This window comes from Miniopterus schreibersii (assembly GCF_964146895.1).
Source record: "Miniopterus schreibersii genome assembly, chromosome: 4".
In the NCBI taxonomy this organism is placed as follows: Eukaryota; Metazoa; Chordata; class Mammalia; order Chiroptera; family Miniopteridae; genus Miniopterus; species Miniopterus schreibersii.
Genome location: NC_138105.1, coordinates 26860072 through 26886060, shown reverse-complemented (window position 1 = coordinate 26886060; position 25989 = coordinate 26860072). Strand labels below are relative to the sequence as shown.

General features: G+C 38.6%; 1 protein-coding gene across 1 annotated transcript in view; it reads left to right on the top strand.

Moving 5' to 3' along the window:
• Nucleotides 1–25989, top strand: part of ADAMTS19 (ADAM metallopeptidase with thrombospondin type 1 motif 19) — a 219024-nt gene that overhangs the window by 20577 nt on the left and 172458 nt on the right. Inside the window, exon 3 of the mRNA XM_081135323.1 lies at nt 23629–23794. Coding sequence (XP_080991449.1) covers nt 23629–23794 — 166 coding nt within the window. The remainder of the gene's footprint in view (nt 1–23628; nt 23795–25989) is intronic.

Below are 25989 nucleotides of genomic sequence, written 5' to 3'. Positions count from 1 at the left end.
GAATGGAGATGCTGCTGTTTCTGTTTGCATCGTTTTTAAACAAAGAATTGAGGCCCAGAATATGTTAGGTGCTATTTATTGAACACTACTATATGCTATACTCATACTACTGTAGGTATGACTAATTTTTCTAGAAGCCCACTAAGATACATGCTGTCACTCAGCGGTATAGATAAGAATGCTGAAGCGCAAGGAGACCGAATGAATCACCCACACCAGGCAGCTGGTAAGGCCTGGAGGTGAAATTCAAAGGGGTGTGTGTGTGTGTGTTGAAAATATTTTGTTGCTTCAGTTTTATTTTTCAGAGATGTATAACACATTCACATTATTTTAATTCTTTGATCCAAAGTATGGGGTAGAAATTTACATGGAGTAGATATAGGAGTCGGACTTGACATAGTAGAAATTACTGATTTTTTTAAAAAATTATTTTTCAATGATAGTTAACATACAGTATTATATTAGTTTCAGGTGTACAACATAGTGATTAGACATTTATATACCTTATGAAGGGATCACCCTGGTAAGTCTAGTACCCATCTCTCACCATACACAGTCAGTAAAATTATAGAATTATTGACTATATTCCCTATGCTGTACTTTACGCCCATGGCTGTTTTTATAACTGGTAATTTGTACTTCTTAATCCCTTTTTCACTCATTCTCTTAACCCCTCCCTCCCATCTGGCAACCATCAATTTGTTCTCTGTCTCTGTGAGTTTGTTTCTGTTTTGTTTGTTTTTTAGGTTGCACGTATAAGTGAAATCATATGGTAAAAAATTACTGATTTTTAAGGTAATTTATCTTTCCTTTCTCCATCTAGTTCCTGTCTTGTATTAGTATTCTTAAAGTTTTAAAGCAAGAAATTAGCACACAGTAGAGGAATTTTTAAAAATGCCTGACTGAGTCCAATACTATTAATACTCCTAGAAGCAAAGATTTTATTCATTTCACCTACCAGTTTAATTGTTGGAAAATTCTGTTGTTGGAAAACCTGGCATCTTGGAATTAATGTTGGTTTTTGTTATTAGAATTCACAAAAGGCTCTTTTTTGTGTGATAGACAGCAATGACAATAGCAATGACTGCTAACAACAGTGATAATTTATGAATCAATTAAGTTTGGTCACTGTACCTTGTGTTTTTAAAATAGTTACATGATTAGTTTTTATAGTAACTCTGTAAAAACTAAGATGTTATTACCCCCATTTTGTTGATTAGAAAGTTGAGTACAGTTGTCCCTGGGTGTCTACAAGGGATTGGTTCCAAGACCCTCCACAGACACCAAAATTTGTGGATGCTCAAGTGTCTTATATAAAATGGCATAATATTTTCTTATAACCTATGCCTATCCTTCTGTATACCTTTAATCAACTCTGGGTTACTTCTAATACCTAATACAATGTAAGTGCTATGTGAATAGTTGTTATAATGTATTGTTTAGGGAATAATGACAAGAAAAAGTCTGTATATGTTCAGTACAGGTGCAACCATCATAGGCCTAACTACATAGTACAGTCAACAACAACCAAAATTTTCCCCCTGAATATTTTCAATCTGCAGTTAGTTGACTTTGCTTTGATGCAGAACCTGTGGATACAGAGGGCCAACTGTAATTTGCCTAATGTCACCAAGGAGGCAAGCTGGGAATCAGATCAGGTCTGCTGGAATTCAGGGCTCATATTCTTCATAGAAGTGGTTTGAAGACTGGGTTCCGCAGAGCTACACAGTTCTAAAGTATTGTCTCAGGAATTGCCATGCTTCAGATTTTGGGTAAATTGAACTGATGGGAAGTGTTTGGAATAGAAGGTGAATGCCAGTCTCTTTATCCTAACTTGGGTGTTATCAGCTCCATTGTTTTTTGTTTAAAATATTATCATCTCCATATATTTGGTTTGAAAAAGTGTCCAAGTGGAATCAAGTTAAAAAACTCCTGGAACTTCCGCTTTGAGTCACGATGAAATAGCAGCTAGAAAATCCGACAAAATACATGAATCTGGTTTTCAGGCATTGGACCAAAGGCCACTCATAGTGGTAATCTCTGAGAGAAAAGAAACGAAGGATCTGTATATACGTCCCAGCTTACAGACCGAGAGGGAACAAACATCGAGCCCAGCATTCTTGTCAAATTGAAGAGACAGGGTATGGATTTGAGAGAGGCCAAGGAAGCTAGAACTTTAAAAGGAAAGACTACAGAGCCCTCACCATCTGCAGAGGGTTCCTCTGGAGTATTAGGCTGGATACCAGTCTAATTGACATTGTAGAACATTCCACTCTACCACCCCAGAATTCACATGATTTTTTCAATGCACAGAGAATGTATTCCAATATAATACCTTTTTCTGAGCCATTAAATGTGTCAGTAAACTTAAGGGGAATGAAATAATACAAACTAAGTTTTCTCACTCCAACAATATTAAATTAGAAATTCATAAGAGAAAGCTATCTGGGAAATCCTCAAATATTTGGAAATGAAATAATACATTTCTAAATAAATAATGGGTCAAGGATAAATCATAAATAAAATTAGAAAATATTGGGAACTGAATGAAAATGAAACAACATATAATTTGTAGAATTCCACTAATGTGGTGCATAGAGGGAAATGTAAAACATTATAGCTAGATAGATGATAGATCATAGATAGATATGGAAAAAGATCTCCAACTAATGACCTAAGTTTATGCTTGGAGAAATTAGACAAAGAAGAGCAAATTGAACTCAAATTAAGCAAAAGGAAAAATAAACATAAGAGCCTATATCAATGAAAAAGAGAGTAGAACAATACTAGGGAAAATCATTCAAATCAAAAGTTGGTTCTTTGAATTACAACTAAAATGTAGAACCATCAACCTGAACAACCAACTGAAGAGTAGCTGAAGAGAAGTCTTATAACCAAGGATTTATAGAAGAAGCCACATTGAGACTGGTAGGAAGGGCCGAGACATGAAGAGGGGTGGCCCTGCTTTCACTGGCTGAGATTCCAGAGGGATATCTCAGCTGCAGAGTTTCCCCTGAGAAACCCCCAAATGGGCTCCCCAGGCCAGAGTACCAGAGCCAGGAAGAAGCATCCACATAACTTCTGACTGTGAAAATCAGTGGGGATTCTGTCTGCCAGGGAGAGAGGAGTCTGCTAGAGACACAGGCACCCTCTTAAAGCGCCGATGCACAAAATCTCATTCACAGCCACTTACCCTGTTTGGAGGGAGGGCAGAGCAGATTCGAGGGCTCTGGGGAGCGAGCTGAAGGGACAGGTGCTAGGATCCTTGTGCTGAGTCTCTCTCCCATACTTCAGATGCCATCTTTCTTGGATGGATCACTCCCCTCCCTATGGCATCTGTCTGGGGAAATTCAATATCCCCACCCTGTGGACTCCTTATCACCCCTCCCTGCAGAGCTCACACCCTGCTGAGGAGTCAGCTGGCTGGCCTGGGGTATAGAGGTCTGGAAAGACTCGGGGTGTCAGTGACTGCATTGTGTGGCTTTGGGGCAGGGGCCATTCCTCCACTTTCCTGTGAACCTGGCTGGTGCCTCTCCCTCATGGGAGATCTGCAAGACCTTTTCTCCAGGTTCCCAGTGGCCCCACCCTCCAGACTCCTGGTGGCTTCATTCTGCTAAGGTCTGGACAGAATCTGGGACAGACTGAGTTGTGTGACTCTGGGGTGGCCCCCCCCCCAATCCTCCAAGCCTGAACTGCACCTTCCCCTCACAGGGGATCTACTAGCCTTATCCTCCCAGCTCCCAGCAGGCCCACCCTGCTGTGATAGGGCTAGACTGGCAGAATCTGGGATAGAGCGAGTTGCATGGCTCTAGGATGGGGGCTATTTTTCCCTTGCTTCACACAGACAAATCTTGGTCTGTTTGGGTCTAATAAACTCTGCTGGCCTCATCCTGACAATGCTCTGAGACCCCGCCCTACCACACAGGTGTGTAAGCACCCAGCGGGTGGCAGCTAGACTTAGTATACCCTGGGACATTTGCTGAGTGGCCTCAGACCCAGCCCTGGCGCCAAGTTTGAGCCTGTATCAGTCTGGTGAACACCACTTGCCCCTACCTGGTGACTCACTGAGAACCTACCTCATGCAACTCCAGTACCGCGGGAAGCTCTTTCAGTGACTGAGACTAACAGCAGTCGACAGGCAAAGGCAGGCAGAGGTGGATCTTGGGGTGCCTTGGGACTTTGGCTGACCTGCCCTGGGACCTGGTGCTGGCAAAAGCTGGCCTTGGCGTACAGCTTGGTCCTTCCTGTGCACACCTAGGCCCAGCAGAGGAGCAGAAACTGGGGATTGCTTTGTAGTTCCAAACAGGTTGCCCAAGGCCAGTCACAGACAGAGTCTGACATTGGCTTGTACCAGAGCCCCTTTTAAGAGGCCCCAGAACCGACACACTCAGTGGCCAGGTTCAGACAAACTATATGATGACAATAAATGTGAAAGATAATTTGACAAGATTCAACATTCATTTTCTGATAAAAATTCTCAGCAAACTAGGAATAGCATGTACCTCCCACAGCCTGTTGGTGGGCATCTACAATAAAGCCATCATTAACATTAATTGTGGAAGACTCTATCTTTTCCACCTATTGTCAGGAGTAAGACAAGAAATCCATTCTGACCACTCTTAATCAACACGGCACTGGGAATCTAGAGAGTACAGTTAGCAAAAATAAATCATTAGACAATTAAAAAATTTAAAATTAAAGGCATGCAGATAGAACAGGAAGAAATAAAATTGTCTTTATTTTCAGACAACATGATCATATAAATAAAAATACTAAGGAGTCTATAAAATAGGTACTAAAACTAATAAGTGAGTTTAGCAGTCACAAGATGCAGTGCCAATTTACAAAAAATTTCCGGTGTTAACTGTGACATATCAAAGTAACATTTGACGTAAATAAAACAGCATAACTTCTTTCTTAGATAACTGTATAATTCTATAGTGATTTCTTTTAATTCTTAAAATTTCAAGATTTTTTTCTTCTTCAAAAGGATAGTTGGGCACTGATAGATGCAGAGAAAAATATGACTCAGGGCTTACATAGCAAGATGGCAGAAAAAACCCCGTGTAGTTCAATGATAAAATTAAAACTTACAGTTTTAAAGTTATATAAATTAATAAATTTGTGTAACAATTCACTCTATAGTACTTAAATAAAAGTATTTTTATTAATTTTATGGCTTTTGAGGTCTATTTTAAAATTTAATACAAGTATGTTTCATAACAAAGATATATGCATCGTTTATAATGACATTAGGATAGGTCTGGCTCACCATCGTGTGTAGTGTCTGATCACATTTCCTTTTTTGAAAAATATGTTTTTATTGATTTTAGAGAGAGAGGAAAGGAGAGGGAGAGAGGGAGAAAGAGAGCAACCTGATGTGAGAGAGAAGCGTGCATGGTCCGCCTCCTGCACGCACCCCACTGGGTATTGAGCCCGCAGCCCGGGCGGGTGCCCTGAGCTTTAGGTGCAGGGATGATGCTGAACCAACTGAGCCACACTGGCCAGGGCACGATCACATTTCTATTTATAGATCATAATATACTGCATATACATATGATATATTAGCATCTATATGCTAATTGATGTAACGATTTTGATGTGTTGTGTTTTTCTTTTTATATATGTAATATAATGACTACATTGATCTTTTTTCTTGTAGTGAATTCCAAACAGCGTAACATTTTCTAGATGAACTTTTCTCAATTTGAAATAATTAATCACAGTTTGTTGAAGTAATTAATTTCAGTTTGTCACCAGTAATGATCTGTGTTCTTACTAATTAAGAGACTAATTCAGGAAAACATGTGAAGCAGTTTACTCTGGCACATAATTAATTAGTGAGAGCTGTCATTTATATGTATTCTTTTGGGTAGTTGTTGCATTAAACCTGAAGGGATTGATACCCATGTATGGTTTTGAGGTCTGCATATTGGATAAGTTAAGTCACGGATGAAAAGGAGAGACACCAGGCTTTTGGGTTGAATTGAAAATCTAGAACAGAATTATCTAGAGATCAAGTACTTAGGACTTGTCAGGTACAGCACAGGAATGGTTTAATTTCTATAGAGATTTATAGTTGGATAAAATGCTTTCATGGATATCATTTCACTTAATGGACAGGAAATTGTTATTTGTAAGATAGGAAAGGCTTGCTTTAATTTCACTCTTAATGTTGCCTTTGTCCTAAACTTTACACAGACACGTACTCTCATTTTTATCAGACAAGCATCAGCCCAGCTCCTTAGGCTGAAAAGTGAACTGAATTTGGTATGAGTGTTCCTTTACAGGAAAGAGTGGTATTTAAGGAATTAATCCAAAGTAGAAAAGAATTTAAAAATGTTACAAAGCCTCACTAGTCTTTGAAGACTAGGCTTTTAATGTTACAACTGAGCCTGCTTAACTTTGTTTCATAGTTTTGGTTTCCTACTCAAGTCAGTAGATAGTAATTCTGACATCATTATCTTACCAAAAGTAAAGTGTGATTCATTCACATTGGACGGCTATTGTTGTGTTGGTTGTTGTCATTTTTTTTTTTAGTTGGCAATCTAAGGGAAAGAAGTCAGTACCCCTGACTAAATAGTCAGGTATTGCATGTTTTAAATATTCTTGTGGCACACCGGCTGAGAATCGCTGGTCTAAGAGATAGTGCAAATTGCTCTGCAAATTGTTTATACAAATTATTCTACTACCAACATTGTTTCAGAGCACCTGTTACTCCAATAACCTCTCAACCCTTGATAGTCTCTAGTTTACAATTTTATTTCCATGTAGATGACTGTAAACTAGCATTCTATTATTGTTTCCACTTTAATTTCCTTGAGTATTGGTAAGGTTGATCACCTTTCCGTGTCATTGGCTGTTAGGGTTTCTTCTTTGATGGATCTCCTGTTATGTAATTTCGAAATTCTACTGGATTATCTTTTTATCTAACACTTACTAGTCTATAAATAAATTCCTTTGTTATGTAAGTTGCTAATATTTTCTTCCAGTCTGCCAAATTTATGTTTTGTCTTAAGAGTTTCTATATTTTAGTGTGTCCAAATTCAGTAATACTGTCTGATATGATTTCTGCAATTTGGTGCTTCTTTAAAGAAGCCTTTTCCTTCTCTGAAGTTATAATCAAATCTCTACTATTTTCCTATTTTAATACTTTTGTATTGAGTTTTAATAAAAAGTAAGTTGCAGAATGATGCAGAGGTTATGTTGCTATTTATGTTAAAAAGAACTCACAATGCTTTGTAATTTCTTGTTGGGTGCCTATCTGTGGATGTACAAAGATATAAAATGATTTAGAAGGAATCATACAAAATTGATAACAGTGAATATATATATTTTAAAATATATCTTTATTGATTTCAGAGAGAGGAAAGGAGAGGGGGAGAGAGAGAGAGAAACATCAATGATGAGAGAGTCATTGATTGGTTGCGGCCTGCAACCCGGGCATGTGCCCTGACCGGGAATCGAACCCTGATCGCCTGGATCCTAGGTCGACGCTCAACCGCTGAGCCACGCCCAGCTGGGCTGCAGTGAATATTTTTGAAGAGTGAAAGAGTCTAGGATTGAAGGTGGTAGTCTAAGATCTTTAAACTTATCGACAATTTTGAAAACCATTTGACAGAGAGTGCTTGTGTGCTGCTTGTATAATTAAAGGTCAATGTATATTGTGTATATATATTAATAAACTTACATATCTTTATTATGAAAACAGTGTAACCACATAAGAAATTTTTTAAAAATGAGAGATGTATTTATATTTTCACTATTTATACTGTTTTTACCACCAGACTATTTCTCTGTGATTGTATTAAGTTGTTTTAAAAGCTCAAATTAAAGTGTACCCACAACTTTTATCATTTTTAAAGAAACTTAACATATCACATGCATTTTACAATATTGCCACATCGACTTCAGGAACGTCACATTTAAGGACCAAATAGCATGTGTTTTCCCTGAATATGCCATAATTTAGCTTATTATATCTTTTAATATGCCATTTTTGAGATGGCTTCCATTTTTTTTACAATTTTGAAAAGAGAATATCATCCTATGTGGTTGGGGTTTTGTGGTGTTTAAGAAAATCTTTCCTACTCCAAAGTCTCAATCATTATTCCTTCTACATATTTTTCTTTAATACTTTTTATAGTGTTGAATTTAATAAAGCAAAGTGAGGAAGTCTTGCTTTGTATGTGTCCCAAGAATAAATGACCAGAACTGCAGTGACTGAGCCTGAAGGTATAAGTAACCTGGCTCTACAAGGACTTCCCAGAGGGCGCGAAGTTATCAGGGCACCAGTGAGGTTTGAGGGCCCCAGGTTGACTATTTTAGCAGCTATGTGTTATAGAATTTTATATGCTTATTTTTATTGTAACTTGAAACAGTGAAATTGTGCCTGATTGTTGAGTTTATATTCTTTAAAATTACCATTCAGGAATGACCACAATGTCATACCTGCTTCTCTACTTGCTTTCCTCCTCTGTGAAGTGTACATAGCATTTGCTCATTTGGTTCTGAGGGTCTTAGTGATTGTCGTCTACATAGTCGATGTTATGTAATCATATTTATTCCAAATATTTTCACAATTTATTTTGCTTTTTTAGTTGAACTTCAGCTGAAGTTCTCCTTTTAGGGTTTTGAATAACCTTTTTTTTTCTCCTTAAAGTAAATGCGTTGTGGTTATTGACCTTTTAAATGTAACTCTCTAATCATTCAGGATAAGAGTATTTAGATAGATTTCTAACTATTTAAATGAAGGTATCTTAAGAATACTGTTATCAAACAGGAAAGAGGCTTCTAAGAAGAGTCACGACTCTGTCTCTGCCTATTCAATAATATTAATCTCTTAGATAAGAACATTAATATGATTCGAATTCGGTTTGCAGATGCTAAGAATCTGTAAGTAGTCGCTAATTTGTTGGATGATGGAGTCAATATCCAAAAATATTTCTATCTTGGCTGCATCCAACAATATAAAACTTAAAAGAATAAAGGAGCAATCTTAGTTTAAATAAAACTTCGGATGGCACAGAACGACTTTACTCTTATACTTTCTTACAACTAACATAGAAGACAGAAGTGAAAATTACCCTGTATTATCTATTTCACAGAATCACACCCCAGTTAACTTTTCTGTTTGTTCATAGTGGATTGCTCTCAACTATTTTATTTTTCCTAATATTTCATTTTTCTTCCAAACCAAAGAGATCCCACTCATTAAAGTTGTAAAACTGATATGTTATGTGATGAATTTTGAGGTCAGACATTTTCCCCTCTTCTATTAAAATTTATTTTGCGTGTATCATTAATGAAATAAGGAATGAAATAGTAATTGTACCTAATTTTTTAATTTGAATTGTAAACAAATAATTGTCTATATTTTAGAATAGTTTGTTAATTGCAAAGGATAGAGGATATATTCACCTTGGGCTACTGAATCTGAGTTTTCATCTTCCTTGACCATCAACAGCATTGGGAATAACTGACCACACCCTCCCCCTCGATGGATGTTTTTATCACTTGCCATCCAGGACCCCACAGCTCTCTGACTCCTCCCTCTAAGGCAACTTTATTGATTATTTCTCTTCCTGTACCTTTTTTTTTTTTTAAATATCTTTATTGATTTCAGAGAGAGGAAGAAAGAGAGAGAGAGAAACATCAATGATGAGAGAGTCATCATTGATCGTCTGCTTTCTGCACACCCTCGACTGAGGATCAAACCCGCAACCCGGGCATGTGCCCTGACCAGGAATCGAGCCACAGTCTCCTGGGTCCTAGGTTGATGCTCCGCCGCTGAGCCACGCCGGCCGGGCCCCCGGTACCTTCTTTATACTGGTGTTACCTAGTGCTCAGTCACGGGCCTTCTTTTCTTCCCTATCTTGGTGATTTTTATCCAGTTTCATGGCCTAAATGCCAGCTTAAGCCAATGACTCCAAAATACATAACTCTAGTTCTGACCTCTCTGTTGAACTTTAAGTTTGAACATCCAGCTGCCTGCTTGACTTTTCACTATGAGGTCTAATGAGCACATCAAGCTCAACATGTTCCAACTGGACCCATCCTCCCCCACCCATTCCTCCTCCCCGCATTATTCTTCATCTTATGGATGATCAGCTGTACAGTTCCATTTGACAAGGGCCAAAAATCATTTTGTGGTTCTGAATTCCTCTCTTTCTTTCAAACATTGTATATTCTGTTTGCTATACCTTCAGAATTCATCCTGAATCTGACCAATTCCATTGCCATTAGCACCACCCGGGCCCAAGCCCTCAGTTACCTCTCATCTGAGTTGTTTCAGTAGTCTTTCCCCCTCTGTAGTCTATCCTTAATACAACCACCATCATGAACCCTTTAAATAGGTCCAGGCATGTTCAGTGCCATATCTGAGCCAGACATATATAGTGAAAATTTGAAACATGAAAATACAAAAGATATGCACATCTTCAATGTAGTAGTTACCCTTGAGCAGTAAGAGCAGGGACTTGGTTTTGGGAAGGTGTGCAGGTCCACTTCAGCTGAGTCAATAAACTGTTACATATTTAAAAAGTGATCTACGGCAAATAAATGTTAACATTTGTTAAAGACTGGGAGTGGATGACTGGGCATTCTCTTATCTTGTGTGTTTCTGAAGGCTCAAAATGTTTCCTAATACAGAATGATAAGAAATAATTAATGAAAACACTTTCCGTCCTGTTATCCTACACCACTCTGTACCAGCTTCTTAATGTGTTACTTTTCTTACAGTCACTTCTTTCAGCTCATCCTATGTGATTAAGACAGTTTTTATTCAATATTCATTTCCATTCTTTAAAAATCAAAGAAAATCAAACCTAAGAATGACATTTATAAACTAGAGAACATCCAAGTAATTGAAAACAATGAAGGAAAATAAGGAACCCATTCATATCGGGAGTGGTTCTAGTAACTGGGCATGTACAGAGAGGCCGAGAGAATATTTGTCATATGTTTGAAATGTGAAAAGGTGCTTCAGATGCAGAATCGGGGTTCATGGTTTGAAGAATGGTGAAGAACCTTTTGGACCTTTTATAGAAATGTTTGTGAGACTCACCACTATCCGGTAGAGGTCTGGATTGCTTCAGAGTGGTGATCGCTCAATTAGTGATTGAAATGCGTAAACAGGATATTAAATATTTATAAGAGATGTTGATGTACGATTTCTTCTCTGGGTAGAATTTGGAACAAACTGACCCCTAGTATCTTGTTTGGATATGCTCTTGTTTATAAATGTCTGTCTTAAAATGGGATGCATGGGCCTAATATTCTTGATGTGGTGTGGGATAACCAGAGTGCATTGGGTTTCCTGTTTTATACCAGATCATTTCAGCTCCTTAGGTATATGAACTCCCAGGCTAACCTCTAATAAATCAGCCTGAGATTACATTAGCTTTCTGAGCCTCTATACTTACTGATGGGACATGTATGAAAGAGACTAAAGAAAAGCTGGGAGGAAAAAAGGTTAAGTGTGTTCTTTCAGCTCTCCCTAGTCATACATCTGTATTTGGGGATCTTGTAGTTAAGAAACAGACCATGTGAAAAAACCTTGTTGGTACAAGATTTATTGCTCCCTTTAAGGGGGAAAACACCAATATAATTTACTGGACATTACTTAATGCCATTCAGAATGGGGATAGGAGAGAATATTTGAATTATGCAAAGGTTCTAAATGCAAAACAACACATTTTGCTGATTTGGGTTCAAACAGGAAAGAAGACAAAATCTACAATAAGTAAACTCCTTAATTATTATAAGAGATACTTAAGATTGTTTCAAAATGACTGTTTTGTACACTGGTGTATTTCCTGCATCTAGCACATTAGCTCATACATGGTTTGCAGTCAGTAAATATTGTCGAATAAATTAATTGTATTTATTTGACCTTTAATTGAATCTGGAAAATGAGTTCCAGCACATTTTCCATGTCTCTGAGTACCAGGGCCATGGTCCTTGAGTAGTTTGCTCCACTAATCTTGTTTCCATGGTAAAATGAATTTGCATCTACTCTCTAGGGATATGTAGGAGGTTGGCAACATCTCTGCTAATTGTGAGGTCACCCGAAAGACCTGGCAGTGACGAGGCCTTCCCCAAATTGCAGCTGTGCAGCTTTCTCAGTGGTCTCATTGAGTTCCACTTCAAGCACATAACCGGGCTGGAACTGCATGAGATAAGTGCCGCCAGTGCTCATCACCATGGTGAATGGCTCTGAAAAACCAGCGAGTAACTAACCCTTTAGCAACTGGATGTACAATTGAGTATGCACTAGCTCATTAAGTGCTAGGGTGGGTGGCAAGTTGGAAGCCCCCTTTAAACAGAATAAGTTTAAATTCTTCTCACGTCTCCACAAAATGTGAGAAAAGTAGGTAACGTCGTTATGACTTTGAGAACCCTGGTTGTCCAGCCAGGGCAATGTTCCTTTGCTCAAGCTCTGCTGTTGAACTTAACAGAACCGTGAGCTCATGTGTTTGATCTACTACTAAAGTTTTAACCTGCGCAGCATGGGTTAGATCAGGCAATAGCTTTTTCGGAGGGAAATGAGTGAGAGCTTTTTCTTTAAAGCCACTTCTAGAAAGAGTTAATTCTGAGTTTTAAGAAAATCAACCAAACAACCTCCTATTTTTCCTTTAACCTCACCAGCCCTTCCTCCCAGTCTCCTTTGCTCAGTGTTGGAGTCTTCAGGGTTTGGTCTTAGGCCCTTTTCTGTTCTTTCTCTATACGCTCTTCCTGGGTAACTTCACTCTCCCCATGGATTGAAAAATTATGTTGGCAGCTCCCAAGTGTAAGTGTCTAGCTCAGAACCCTCCACTAAGCTCCATACCCCAACTGTCTACTTGATTTCTCCACTTGGATGTTTCACATTATATAAAAACTAATATGTTCCCATCAGAAATTTTGACTCTCTGTTCCTAAAATCTGTTTCATCCTCAGTGTCTGGCATTTATATCTCTACCACAGCTTTCTTTCTCCCCTTCTTGAATACTTAAGCTATAAACTCTGGAGTCATCCTTAATTCTATGCTATTGTCCCTCTATGTCCCAACATCTAAACCATTAACTAATTAAGGTGGTTGCCTGCTAGTGTGTATAAAAATCCAAAATTAATCTCAAATGCACTTAACTTTTCTACACATCCATGGCTCAGCCACCGTGGGCTGCTCCCTTGGTCTAGCCACTATGATCCTGCATTTGAGATATAACTAACTGCCAACCGGTCTCCCCGATTCTACTCTTATCACCCTATAATCTGTTTTCCAAAAAGAACAAGAATGACTTCAAAATTTATATCAAATTATGCCATCCACTGACAGTTGCTTCTTTTTACATTTCAAATAAAAACTAAATGTCTTATGGTTTCAGAGCTCTACATGAATCATGCCCTGCCAACCCCTCTGTTCTATTTTTACTGCTGTAAATTATTTGTCTGTGATTCTTGCCACTGCCGCAGTCTCCATGTCAGCTCTTTAACTGTGTCCTGACTCATCTGTAGGTCTTCCTCACTGACATACTTTACACTGATACCACTTTAATGATTACAGTTGCCTCCTAACAAGTCTTGTGTCCCCCCCACTTCAACCTTTTTTTAAAATTAAAGTGTAATCTAAGTCACATACGTACATCGTTTGAAAAGTCAGTACTTACTACAAAAATCAAAACGGAAAAAATGAACACTCTTGCCCCCTCTTCTTCGTCCTTGATTTCTGCCTGCTGGGAGCGATTGCTTGCCTGGTCTCTACATTGCTAAGTAGTATAGTTATATTATTTATTCTTTGTTTTCATTTTTAAAATATTTTACTGTGACATAAACATATGGAACACAAACATACTTTGTTATAAGTAAATTTATAATTTCTTAAGGATATTTGTGTGAATACCTGATTTTCCCCGTCTTTTCCACTTATATATAAGGTTTGTGAAGACAGAGATTAAATCTGTTTTCATCTTTGAATCCTTAGTATCTTGCATACTGCCAACTGGTAGGTACTCAGTGGGTACATTTGTAGTGACCATTAAATAGTCATCAAGAAGATACAGTGGAACATAGCTTTTGAAGACACTGGTTGATAAACTTAGAAGAAGATTAGAGCAAGGGGAACCCTAGTACACTGCTGGTGGGAATGCAAACTGATGCAGCCACTATGAAAAACAGTATGGAGGTTCCTCAAAAAATTAAAAATGGAACTGCCATTTGACCCAGTGATCCCACTTCTAAGAATATATCCTAAGAAACTGAAAACACCAATCGGAAAGAACTTATGCACCCCTATGTTCATAGCAGCACTATTTACAATAGCTAAGCTCTGGAAACAGCCCAAGTGCTCATCAGTAGATTTGTGGATAAAATGCTGTGGTGCGTTTATACCATGGAATACTATGCAGCTGTAAAAAGGAAGGATCTCTTATCCTTTGGGACAGCATGGGTGGACCTGGAGAGTATTAGGCTAAGCAAAATAAGCCAGGCAGAGAAAGACAAACATCACATGATCTCACTCATATGTGGAATCTAATGAACAAAATAAACTGACAAACAAAATAGATCCGGAGACATAGAAGCGTGGAGCAGACTGACGAATCTCAGAGGGAAGGCAGGGGAGGGTGGTGGTGGTTGGAGGGAGAGATTAACCAAATAATTTATATGCATATATGCATAAACCATGGACACAGACAATAGTGTGGTATGAAGGCCTGGGGGTGGGGTGGAGGGGGTCATTGGGGTAAAAAAGGGGAACGTCTGTAATACTTTCAGTAGTAAAGATAAATTAAAAAAAATAAAACTGGATTTTCTCACTATCAGCTGGCTTTTTTGCATATTTAAAGAATTAATAGACGTTCCAAAGGGTTAGTTAAAAAATCATTATAAGTATCAATGTGAATGGATGTAAGAAAGTATATGAAAATCATAGCTTGATATGGTCAAAAATTAGACTATAGAAAATGAGAAATGGGATAACCATTATAATAACAAAAAATCAATCACTTTGGGTAAGAAAAATGTTAGGAGGGATCATTCATTTTCCGTTTTACCAGTTTTTACCACTTCCTTTTCATTTCTTCCACATAGAACAGCTTCTGTTTATTTTCATACTTGTGATGATGTTTATCTGCAATGTAGTTAAAGAGGAACATTTCGAAATTATCTTTAAATCTATATCTCTGTCAAATGTTGGAGAAAAGTTAGAGGGCAATGGTTTTAAGGAACATGGGAGAGAAAGCATATTTTTTTTCATTTGTAAGAGTGAAATCTAGTCCTGTGTAATTATTATGTAGATAAAATAAAACTGTGCTGAAAGACCGTGAACACAGAAGGCCATCATGACGCATCCCATAGTGAAATCTGTAACTAGTGTCCAAGAAAGAGAAATGGTCTAAAAACCAATAGAGGGTTTTATCAGGATTTATTTTGAACGTTAATCAAATGAGTGACTGTGCTGTGGATGGCCCCTGGTTCCTTTTTAATAATCATTTCCCATGTGTCAGCCTGTTGCATCTGTACTAGCCTTGCTTTTCCTTAAACTTGCTAAACTTGCTCTCATCTCAGGGTCTTTGTTTCTCCCTCTGCCTGGAATGTTCTCCCCCTACGCCTTGGCCTGGCCATCTCTCACACTGTAGGCCTGTGCTCAGCTGTCACCTAATCCGAAAGGCCACCCACGCATCAGTCTGTCACCCCTTCATGGGATTTGGCACCTGACATCATATTATACATATATAACTTTTCATTGAGTAAACGGGACTTGAGGGAGATCTTAATAAAACAAGTGGTGTGTGGTGTTTTTTTCTTTCTTTCTGGTCTTCCTTCTGGTGAGGTTCACTCTTAGGTTGTGAAAAGTCCCCTGGTAAACTTAGCCACCAAAAGTCTGTTTGGTAATTAAAATACTTGGTAATCAGACAATCCGAAATTCACGAGGTTAAAGTTTCTGTGCCACGTGCCCTCTGCGTCGGCCGCCTTGGAGCTGATCACAGAAGTCGGGGTGCTCAGTGCGCCCCCCCAGAGCTCGCGCTCTGCCCCCCGGCGTCGGGCCCCTCGGGCTCCCCCCGGCCTGAGCTGTAAGGGACTCGAGAAGCAGGAGGATGCTTAGGTGACTCACAGCTCCTGGAATGGTGTTGCTGAGCACATTTTCAATCCTCACCTGAGGATATGTTTTACTGATTTTTTTTAGAAAGAGGGGAAGGGGGGAGAGAGAGAGAGAGAGAGAGAGAGAGAGAGAGAGAAAGAAGGAAGAGGAGAGGAGAGAAGGGGAGGGGAAGGGGGGAGGGTAAAGGAAGGGAAGGGAGCAGAGGGAAGAGAGAAACATTGATTGGTTGCTTCCCCGACTGGGCGTTGAATCTGCAACCTGGGCATGTGCCCTGACTGGGAATTGAACCCACAACCTTTTGGTGCACAGGACGATGCTCCAGTCAACCGAGCCGCACCGGCCAGGGCGAGCACTGTTTCTGATGGCTGCTTAAAATGAACACTCTCTTTCTCTCATTTGTGGATTCTTGGGAGGCTCTCCTCTTCTGAGACGCCGGTCAGTCCCTGGGGGTCTCCTGCTTGTCCTTTGAAGAGGGTTAACTCTTCTCCGGATGGTCACTTTCAGCTCCTACAGTGGCCCATAGGCTATATTTAACCTTGTTTTATGTTGTGAAACAGAACACAGACATAAATAAGTGTATAAACCATCAATGTAAAGGTTATTAACCAATGGTTATGGAGCAACTGTGTGTAACTTTGACCCAGTTGAATAAATAGCACATTGTCTCCCTTCCTAAAGCATCAGTTAGTGATGGGTCCTGCCAGGCTCTTTGTGGCTGCACCCTGAGCTCCGACGGTACAAAGTTGGCACTCTAGGCATTTTATTGAATAGAAGATTGAATGAATAGCTAATAAAATTATAATACATTTAAAGGACAAACTATTATTCAGCAATTAAAAACCAAGCTTATAAAGATTATTTAATACTATTAACAAAACAAAATAGCCATTAAAGCTATTCTTAAATGGGAAAAAGTAGTAGAATATAAAACTAACATATGTCTGCATGTGTATAGGAACACACATGCACACACACTGACACCGACACATATACTTACATATACTTTTGTGTGTATGTGTGTGTATGTATGTAAATAGACTTCAAAGAAATATATACACATATTATAATTATGCCATATGATGGGATTTGGTATGGTTATTTCTTTAACTGTATTTTTAAATGTTCTGCTATTTAAAAGTTCAGGTTTTATGATCACATTTAAAGAAGGTAAATAAAAAAGAGCACTAAAAGAAAAAAGAAGGAAAGGAAACTGAAATCTGGAAATAGTCTCCCAAATCTGCCATGGGAGAGTTATTGGGCATCCACCACTGGAGGAGGCCCGGGGCCGACCCTCAGCCCACTCAGAAAGCCGGGGTGCTCTTGGCAGCTTGTACATTTGGTCACATAAAACAGTCGGCTTAAGATAAAGCTGGGGGCCGAGTGTAGTATTTTTGTCTTCTGCTTTGTGAGGGATGGGTCCTGGCCTTGCTATTGATATCGAATTTTGGACATTGACCATCTGTGAGGTGTTGTGCCTGACGTCAGATCCTGAGTGCAGAATTTTTTGAAGATGAGAGTTATTTGGAATAGCAGTTCTGCGGCAGGCTTAGCCTTCTTCAGATAGCCTCCCAAAGGCGGCACGCTCTGAAGCCAGGCAGTCTTTGGTTTGAATTCTGTTTCACCACAGACTGATTTTTGACCTTAGAAAGCAATAAATCTTTTTGAAACTAATTTTCCACCCCCCACACTCTCTAACTGGTGAAATTAGCATAGGTGTCTCAAGCTGGCTGTTTCTGATTCAGGGGAATAATGTATTACAGTGTCTGGCATACGGGCGTATTATTTTCTTATATTATTGTTTTCATCTCAGTATTTTTACATAAGTTTGAAAAGGGAAGAGTAAAGGACTATAGAATTGTTTAAGCCTGGGTAACTAGGGGAAAGGTCCAGTCATGGACAGAGGTAAAGGCTTTGCGAGGACAGTGGTGGTTCAACTGTAGTGAGATGAGAAGTGAGAGACATGGAGAGTGGTTCTCCAGGGGAAGCAGTGGGATGGGGGGACTTGGGACTCATTTCCACAGACGAGGCTATAAAACCATTGGAGGTGATAAATGCAGAACAATTGCTGACCAGAGACTTGCCTTGGAGTGAGGAGCAGTGACCTGTTTAAGGAAACAAACAGTTGCTGGAGAAAAGGGAAACTAGAGTAACAGGGAGGAGAAAAATTGTCCAGGGTGAAAGGCCTTAGAGAGGAGAGGAAAGGAAAAGAAGAGTGTCCGTGACTCAGAACGATTCCTGGAGCTCAGGGGGGCAAACTAGAATGCAGGTGAAAATGTGAGTAGAATGCAGGTAGCAAGCAAATTTAGAGCACTGGATTAAAACCAAAAACCAGCTTGGAAACTGGGAGCTGTAAGATTTAGCCCTGAACTTTCTGTGTGATTTTTAGGGGAGTCCTGCAACATTTCTAAGCTTTGGTTTTCTTGATTTTTAAAGCTCCAGTGATGGCTGGATGGTTTCTAAGTTTCCTTCTTCCGTTGTCGTTTGTGATGCTCTTTGAAGCCCTTTGTCAGGGAAAGAAAATGGAATGATATTCACAGTGTGGTCACTTGAAAGCTTTTCCTAAAGATAGATCTTGGGCACCTAAAGCAAGAAATAAAATTGTAGTCCCTCTCTCCCCCCACCCCCATGGAGCCCCAGGTGGAGCGAATAGACCCTCTTCAGACCACCGAGTGGATGTTTTCTTTTATCACAAGAAGGAAGAATACACTGAGTTAAAAGCGACATTCCTTGAGCATCCGCTGTGTAGCAGACCTTGTGTACTAAAGGCACCACGAGGAGCTCTGTGGCCAAAGCCTTCCCTCAGATAGCTCATGGTCTAATCAGAGAGACACAAAAACAATAACGACAGTAGATTTATTAGTGTAATAATGGAAAAGGTCCAGGGTAGAAGTGGATAGGGGAGGCAGTGATTACTTTGGAGAGAGAACAGGGTTGGCTTGATTTTGAAGAAATAACTCTCCATACCGACAGTGACTTTCTGGAAAGAGAAAGCAGCACATGCCATGTACCAAGATGTGATCATGCAGCTAACAGTTTTTTGGAAACATGTTAAAATCAAAAGCTTGTTCACATAAAATTTGTTAGGGTTCGATATGAAGTTTAAGTAGTAGAATAAAGCTGGGGTGGTAAGACTTTGTCATGACTTAATACCTTATCTGTCTTCATTAAGGATTTGGTGTTTATCCCTGTGGGCATGAAGGGGAAACACAGAAAGGTTCGAGTCAAGCAGAGTATTTTAGCATAAGGCAGTAGGATAGATGTGGTCTCAGAGGTGTATTTTCATACAGATTTTTGTGTGTATGTAGAATGCGCAAATGCATGAAAAATCACTCCCATTTAGAGTAATATTGAAAATGACATTTTTTTGAATAAAGCATAAAACAAACATAGTAAAATTTATGTCTAGCCTATATTATGCTTACATTTTAAAGCATATGATGCTGTATTTACTTAATGAGATAGACATTCTAACATTACCATACAAGAAAATACTTACGAAAATAAAGCCAAGGTTGTGTAGACATTCAGATCATGTAGAGCATCAGACAAATATTTGCCTAAAATGTTTTTACAAGCATACACTGATGCCAAACTTTTCAGCAACTTCTATTACTGTTGTTTAGAAATAAAACACTTGTGCTACTTCCAGTATCTCACTAATTCCCTAATACGTCTTCTAGTCGGACAGTAGATGAATCACCCTCAGGCCTTCAGGACATTGACCTTCCTTTTCCTATCAAGAAGTTGGTCATTTGATGTTTCCAACGATATGAGTTCATTTTATTTTTTGGCTACATTTCTCCAGTTCCCTTCTCAAGCCAGGCCTCTTCTTGAACTGTTTCCGAGACTCCGCGTCCTCCTTGCCCTTGCTCCCAATGCCTCCTCTCTTAGGGAGCCACCTTGCCGCAGCCTTATCCAAGTGCGGCTGTCCCTCAGGACCCTTCTTGTGTCCTGAAATTACAATGATCTACCACCTGCCGCATGTCCCTTAGCACTAATGATATTCAGTTCTTGTGATATGCTGTATATTTTTTAAAAAGTAGGATATTCTCAAAGACTCTCACAATACACACTTTGGGCCTCAGATAAAATGCTTTCAGTGAAAGGTTAGCTAGAAAACCAAGGTTCTGGAAAATACAGAAAAGTTCAAGGAAGGCGCATGCAAGAACGAAGAGAATCCTTCTTGAGACAACCTCAGTAGCTCCAGTTTTGTGAGTGAGTAGCAAGTGCGGCCGGGAAAGGAAGGTAGTGATACCGGAATTTCTTGTTGGGCCTGGATTTGTTGTCTGGTGAAGCTGAGGAATGAGTTTCATGGACAAGGTAGTAAGCAAGCGAGAGCAAAGTTTATTTTTTAAAAAAATATATCTTTATTGATTTCAGAGAGAGGAAAGGAAAGAGAGAGAGAGAGAGAGAGAGATAGAAACATCAATGATGAGAGAGCCATTGATCAAGCTCACAACCCGGGCATGTGCCTTGACCCGGAATCGAACCCCGATCGCCTGGATCCTAGGTCGATGCTCAACCGCTGAGCCACGCCTGGTCGGGCCAGAGAGAGCAGTTTATTGCGTACAGAAGAGCCCCTGCAACAGGGAGGGAGGTCCTGAGCGGGTTGCCGCCCCAATTGTTTTTGTCTAGGGGTTTCTATTTGCCTAGCTAACTTTCTACTGGTTACTTCTAAAACCCTGCCGTAGTAGTATCTGCTCGTTTTAAAATTCAGGGCTCCTGCCTAGCTCGCCCAGCCCTGGGCTCCGCCCTGGGTTAGGGCCCTTTGTCCCCGGGGTGCTGTGCGCACTGGCCTCCAGCCACGCCCGCTTCCTTCCTTATCTTCATTCCTTCCCCACGCCCCGTCCCTGGGACCGCCTAGCCCCCTGGCACTGCCCAGCCGCTTCCAACCCCTCAGTAGGGAACCTGGTAGGATTGGGACCCAGGGTGGCCAGTGTGATGTTGCATCCTAATTTTTTTGTTACTTTTTAGTTATGCTTACATTAGAGCTTTAGAATCTGTTCGTCTATTTAATAGACCATGGTTCATTTAAATTTGGACAAATGAAACATTGATATCTGGTGAACTGAAGAAACAATATATAAAAATTCGTGCCTGTTGGCCAAATTAAATTTCATGTAGTGATTAGGAGTTGGTGGCAGTTTAAGTAAACCTACATGGTTGTTTTAAAAAGCACAGAGGCATCTAAATAGAGAAATAAAATATCAGAACCAGTAAGAAAAGAAATGGCTGGAAACACTTTTTCATAAGTTATGGTCAGTGTGCAAAATACTGAGACTCTTGCTAAATCTTCAAATCAAAGAATAACATTCAGTGACAAAAGAACAAGTTCCACCATATGAGAAAATGGGTATGATGACAAATACCCAAATATTTGCATGAAATGTCTCATTGAAACATCTAAAAAGGGCAACTGGGAGAAAAATGCTTATATAGTCTGCATTTATTTTAGATAATGAATTGTGTCATATTAATTCATGTAATCTTTTCTTTCCTTCTAAAATTGAAAGGACAATATTTGCCCTAAGGTGAGTGCTGCCTCGTTGTGGGTTGTCGAACACAGGGGCCCTTGTGCAGAGAGGTTAACATGGATTTGTGTCCTTCCATGGCCTGTAAAATCACAGTACAGATAAAACAATCTATTTTGTTAGTGGAAAAGTAAGCCCTTTGTAGAGACACAGAAAACGTTAAGATTTTCTGCAGTTCTTTTTAATACAAGTCATTATCTGGAAAGATACCTACCTAAGCTAGAGCACTTTTCCTGCCGCAGGATAGTATTCTGGTCTCAGACAGAAAACACTTCCCTGGAGAGAGGACACCGAACGATTGGTGCAGAGTGTGCCCCAGAGGGAACTGAGTCGGGCACCCTGTGGTCAGACAGTAAATGTATATTGAATGAATGAGTCACCGTTTATAATTACTCCAACATTTTTTTCCTTTTTAAGTATGGATTTCTTCTAAAAATGTGTGTGTGTGTGTATGTATATTTTTTAAAATGTCTATAGATAACATCATATTAAAATTACATGAAAAAAATGGCACAAATATATACATATTTTAAAAGAATCATTAGAGTTAATCTTTTTTTGCATTTTCCCCATCCCCAAATGATGTGTGCATGTGCACTCGAGAGTGTGTGTGTGTGTGTGTGTGTGTGTGTGTGTGTGTGTGAGAAAGAGAGAGGGTAGGGAGAGACTGGAAGAGAGAGAGAGGAAAAGGGAGGGATCGAGAGGGAAGGGGACAGATAGAGGTGATGGAACTGGTATTCTAGTACTTGAGAATTTTATTAGTGATATAAAAATAATAAAATGAAATTGATGAGGACTTTTAGATTTCTTAAGATATCTTATAATGTTAATTCTTACAGAATAAAATGAAATAGCGGATTGGCAATCACCTGGTCTTTTTGTATAGATGATGCATTATACTTTAATAATTAAAGCGAAAGAAAAAGCCTCTTCTATACTTCTAAGGAAAACGTACATTTTTTTCTAATGTAGATTTATTTTTTCTTAATATTCAGCTTGGGAGAATTACTGTATCTGAAAAAGTAATTATATTATTACTGTGCTAGGTATATGTGGATCAAATTAAAATGAACTATACATAATTTTGATATAATTAATGCAAAAGAGAATTATGAACTTTGATATTAGCAGATTGGGTATGAATAATGCAGGTTCTAAGGGATTATTTTTTCAAAAACATTTACTAAAGAGTTAACAGTAATCATATATATTTATATATTACAGTGGAGTAAAATAATAAAAATTGAAAAGATTAAGTCATATGTTCTTCCATGTGGAATATTTTCCTAGTTATAATGCAAATTTATATTCTAAAAAAGGAAAGAAATGACTAGGCTTAGCTTCAATATAATAAAAGGATACCTACTTGTTATAAGTTCTTTTTATTGATCATAACCATATTTTACAGTTTTTAGCCCTCTGCCCACAATTGGTGAACTTTAAAAACATGGCATTGTATGAAACGAAACTTGTTTATATAAGTGATGCTTTTTCCCCTCTGTAATTTATTGTTCACAGGTTTTCAAAATGTTTAGTAGGAGGCTTTAAGAATATTTTATATAATGACTTTAATGCTATGTCTCTTACATTTGCTTTGATATGTTACATGACTTACTTTGTTAAATAATGATTGTCAAAGAGTTGGACTGTGTGGTGTATGCAATTAAAAACTGTATTGCTCTCCTGTACATGCTCTACATGTAAGTGAACCCATGGGTCTCCCAAAGTGAGCCTTTAACATTCCAGAATTTTTACTGTGCATCTGTTGCTGGCATCTAGCCTCCCACCCACACAGGCTAAGACTAACTAAATGAAGTTTATGCTAGTGCAATAAAGTACATAAAGATGAAGTAATAAAATGGGAAGACAGTTACTTTATTATGCGGTTGCTAAAATAGCTTCACTAGAAGAATGTATGCACATATGTGAAAGAAAATAGTGTGTGAGCAGGAGAACCCAGAAAGTAATTTATTCAAATGGTATTTCTTACATGTCTTTTTATGTTATTTATTCCAGATGGGATTTATACAGCTCAATGAGGACTTCATATTTATTGAACCACTCAATGATACAATGGCCATAACGGGTCACCCGCACCGTGTATATAGGCAGAAAAGGTCTGTGGAGGAGAAAGTCACAGAGAAGTCAACTCCTCACAGTCATTACTGTGGTATCATTTCAGGTAATGCCTTCTGAAAGGTTAAACTAAATATGCATTGTGAGATGGACCCTTCAGAAATTCCATCCATCCATCCATCCATCCATCCATCCATCCATCCATTTACTAGCTTTGTCTTTTTTCTTTGGTTAATGACAATTAAATATATCTATTTTCAACTTATTTTTTAGTTTTCTGGGAAATACCACATTTTAATGTCAAGAAATGTTAACTCAACAGGACTTCAGAGATTAATATGTAACAGGCCCCACATTTCTCCTGAAATATGAAGTGTTTCTCTTGGGATATGGGTCACCTCACTGGAGTAGAAATGCCACTGAGAATTCCAGCTCTCCTGAAGCTGATACCGTGAGCTCATGGCCTTAGTTTCGTCCACCTCTATGAGAACATCATAGCTACCTCTTTCCTTTGACCAGAAGCATCTTTTACTTTTTATTTTTTATTTTGTTTTACCGAAGTAAAGCTCGTCTTGGATGTTAAAATGATCAGAGGAATAGGAAGAAGAGTAAACATTTATTTCTTTGAATTTTAGTCTCAGTATCAGAATACCTTAAATCTGGCAGTTTCAGAGGCACATAAACATTTCCAGCCATCAAATCCTTGTCTCTGTCTGTCTGCCAGTTCTTCACAGAAATAAAATGGTGACTATTTTGTGCACTTCCTTCCTTCCTTTGGCAGAGATTTGTGGCATTAGCAAGAATGGTAGGGGAAATGAATGATTTCTCTTACATAAGCAGGACTGGAAGTCATAGCCAACATTCAGAAAGTCATGAGTTTCCCTGGGACAAAGATTTAGACATCTAAATCAGACATCTCAATGAATATTCACTGATATGATGTTAGAATTGGAGGAAATATGAATTTATTGAAGAATTTTTGGTGCAAAGACTTTAAAGTTTAACTTAGATTTAAAATTAGGTGTTAGTGTAGTCAGTGCCAAGATATTAGGTCTAAAGTTGGTTATGGTTTTGAGGCTGATTTGGATATATGAATTGTGACAGTAGTAATATTTGCAGGGGCCATAGGATGTTCACATCATCAATTGTCTAGGGTGTTTGGATTCAGGAAGAATCACAATATGTCTCTGTTTAGATATATTCATCTCAAATTAATTCATGATACCTATTTTTTGTGTGAAAGGTCATGATATCTGTCTGTATGGGAATCATCTTTAAAAGTGGTTAAGTGAATCTCTGTCACACCATTCAATGCACATGATCAAGTCAATTTAAGATGACACATCTCCGTTCTCTAAGAACTGTGAACACAAATGAGAGAGAACAGCTGAAGGAAGGTCATAGCATTATGAGCAAGCAAAAGGAAGGCTTTTGTATAGTGAAATGACAACAGCAACCATAACTTGAATTTGGTCCATAAAAGGAGATAGCCTTGAGTGAGTTATACTGAAAATCTGCAGTGTGCAACTTTTGAATTGTAGTCGGTCCCAGCTGTTCTAGACATCCATGTACAGGGATGACACACAGACGTCTTTGTGGGCCATTATGCTTGGAGGAAAGGTTTCTAGAAAAATTTTAATTTTAATAGGCTTATAAAGCATAAATACATGGTTCATATTTGGCAAACATTTCTCGTGAAGTTCTAATTATTTTTTGTTAGGCAAAACTGTTATATATTAACTGACCTATCTGGATCAAGCACTCACATGCAAGGAGTGCTAAGCTGTCATCTGTTGGAAGATGTATTGAGCTTACCTATTTTCAGTGGCTTTTTAAGAGCCTAGAATTTAAAAATTTATTTTAAAATGAACAGTTTATGAAATAAACTGTTCATTTACTTATACTAATATGTCTAATTGTAGCTCTTCTTACTTCAGGCTGATGTATTCACATATTAAATACATGATTCAAATTGGAATAATATTTGCAGTATTGCCTTTGCTCAATAATCATAAAGTGTGCTTGTATTCAACTTAGCCTTTGTACCATTGCCTGTCTGCATTTTAATGCCTTAGTATATTATGTTTATATGTATTTATTACATGAATATTTTTTCAAAACAGGGACCTTCCTACTTTAAGATAGCTTTGTTGTATTCTTTTATTAAAAGATAGTATAGAGGAGGGGAAGGCACATGAAGTTGAGGGTCAGAGGGCCTGGGTTTAAGGCACACCTCAGTCCCACTCCAGCTCGGTACTCTTTTTCAGGTCCCTTAAAATTTTGAAGTTTAGCTTAATTATT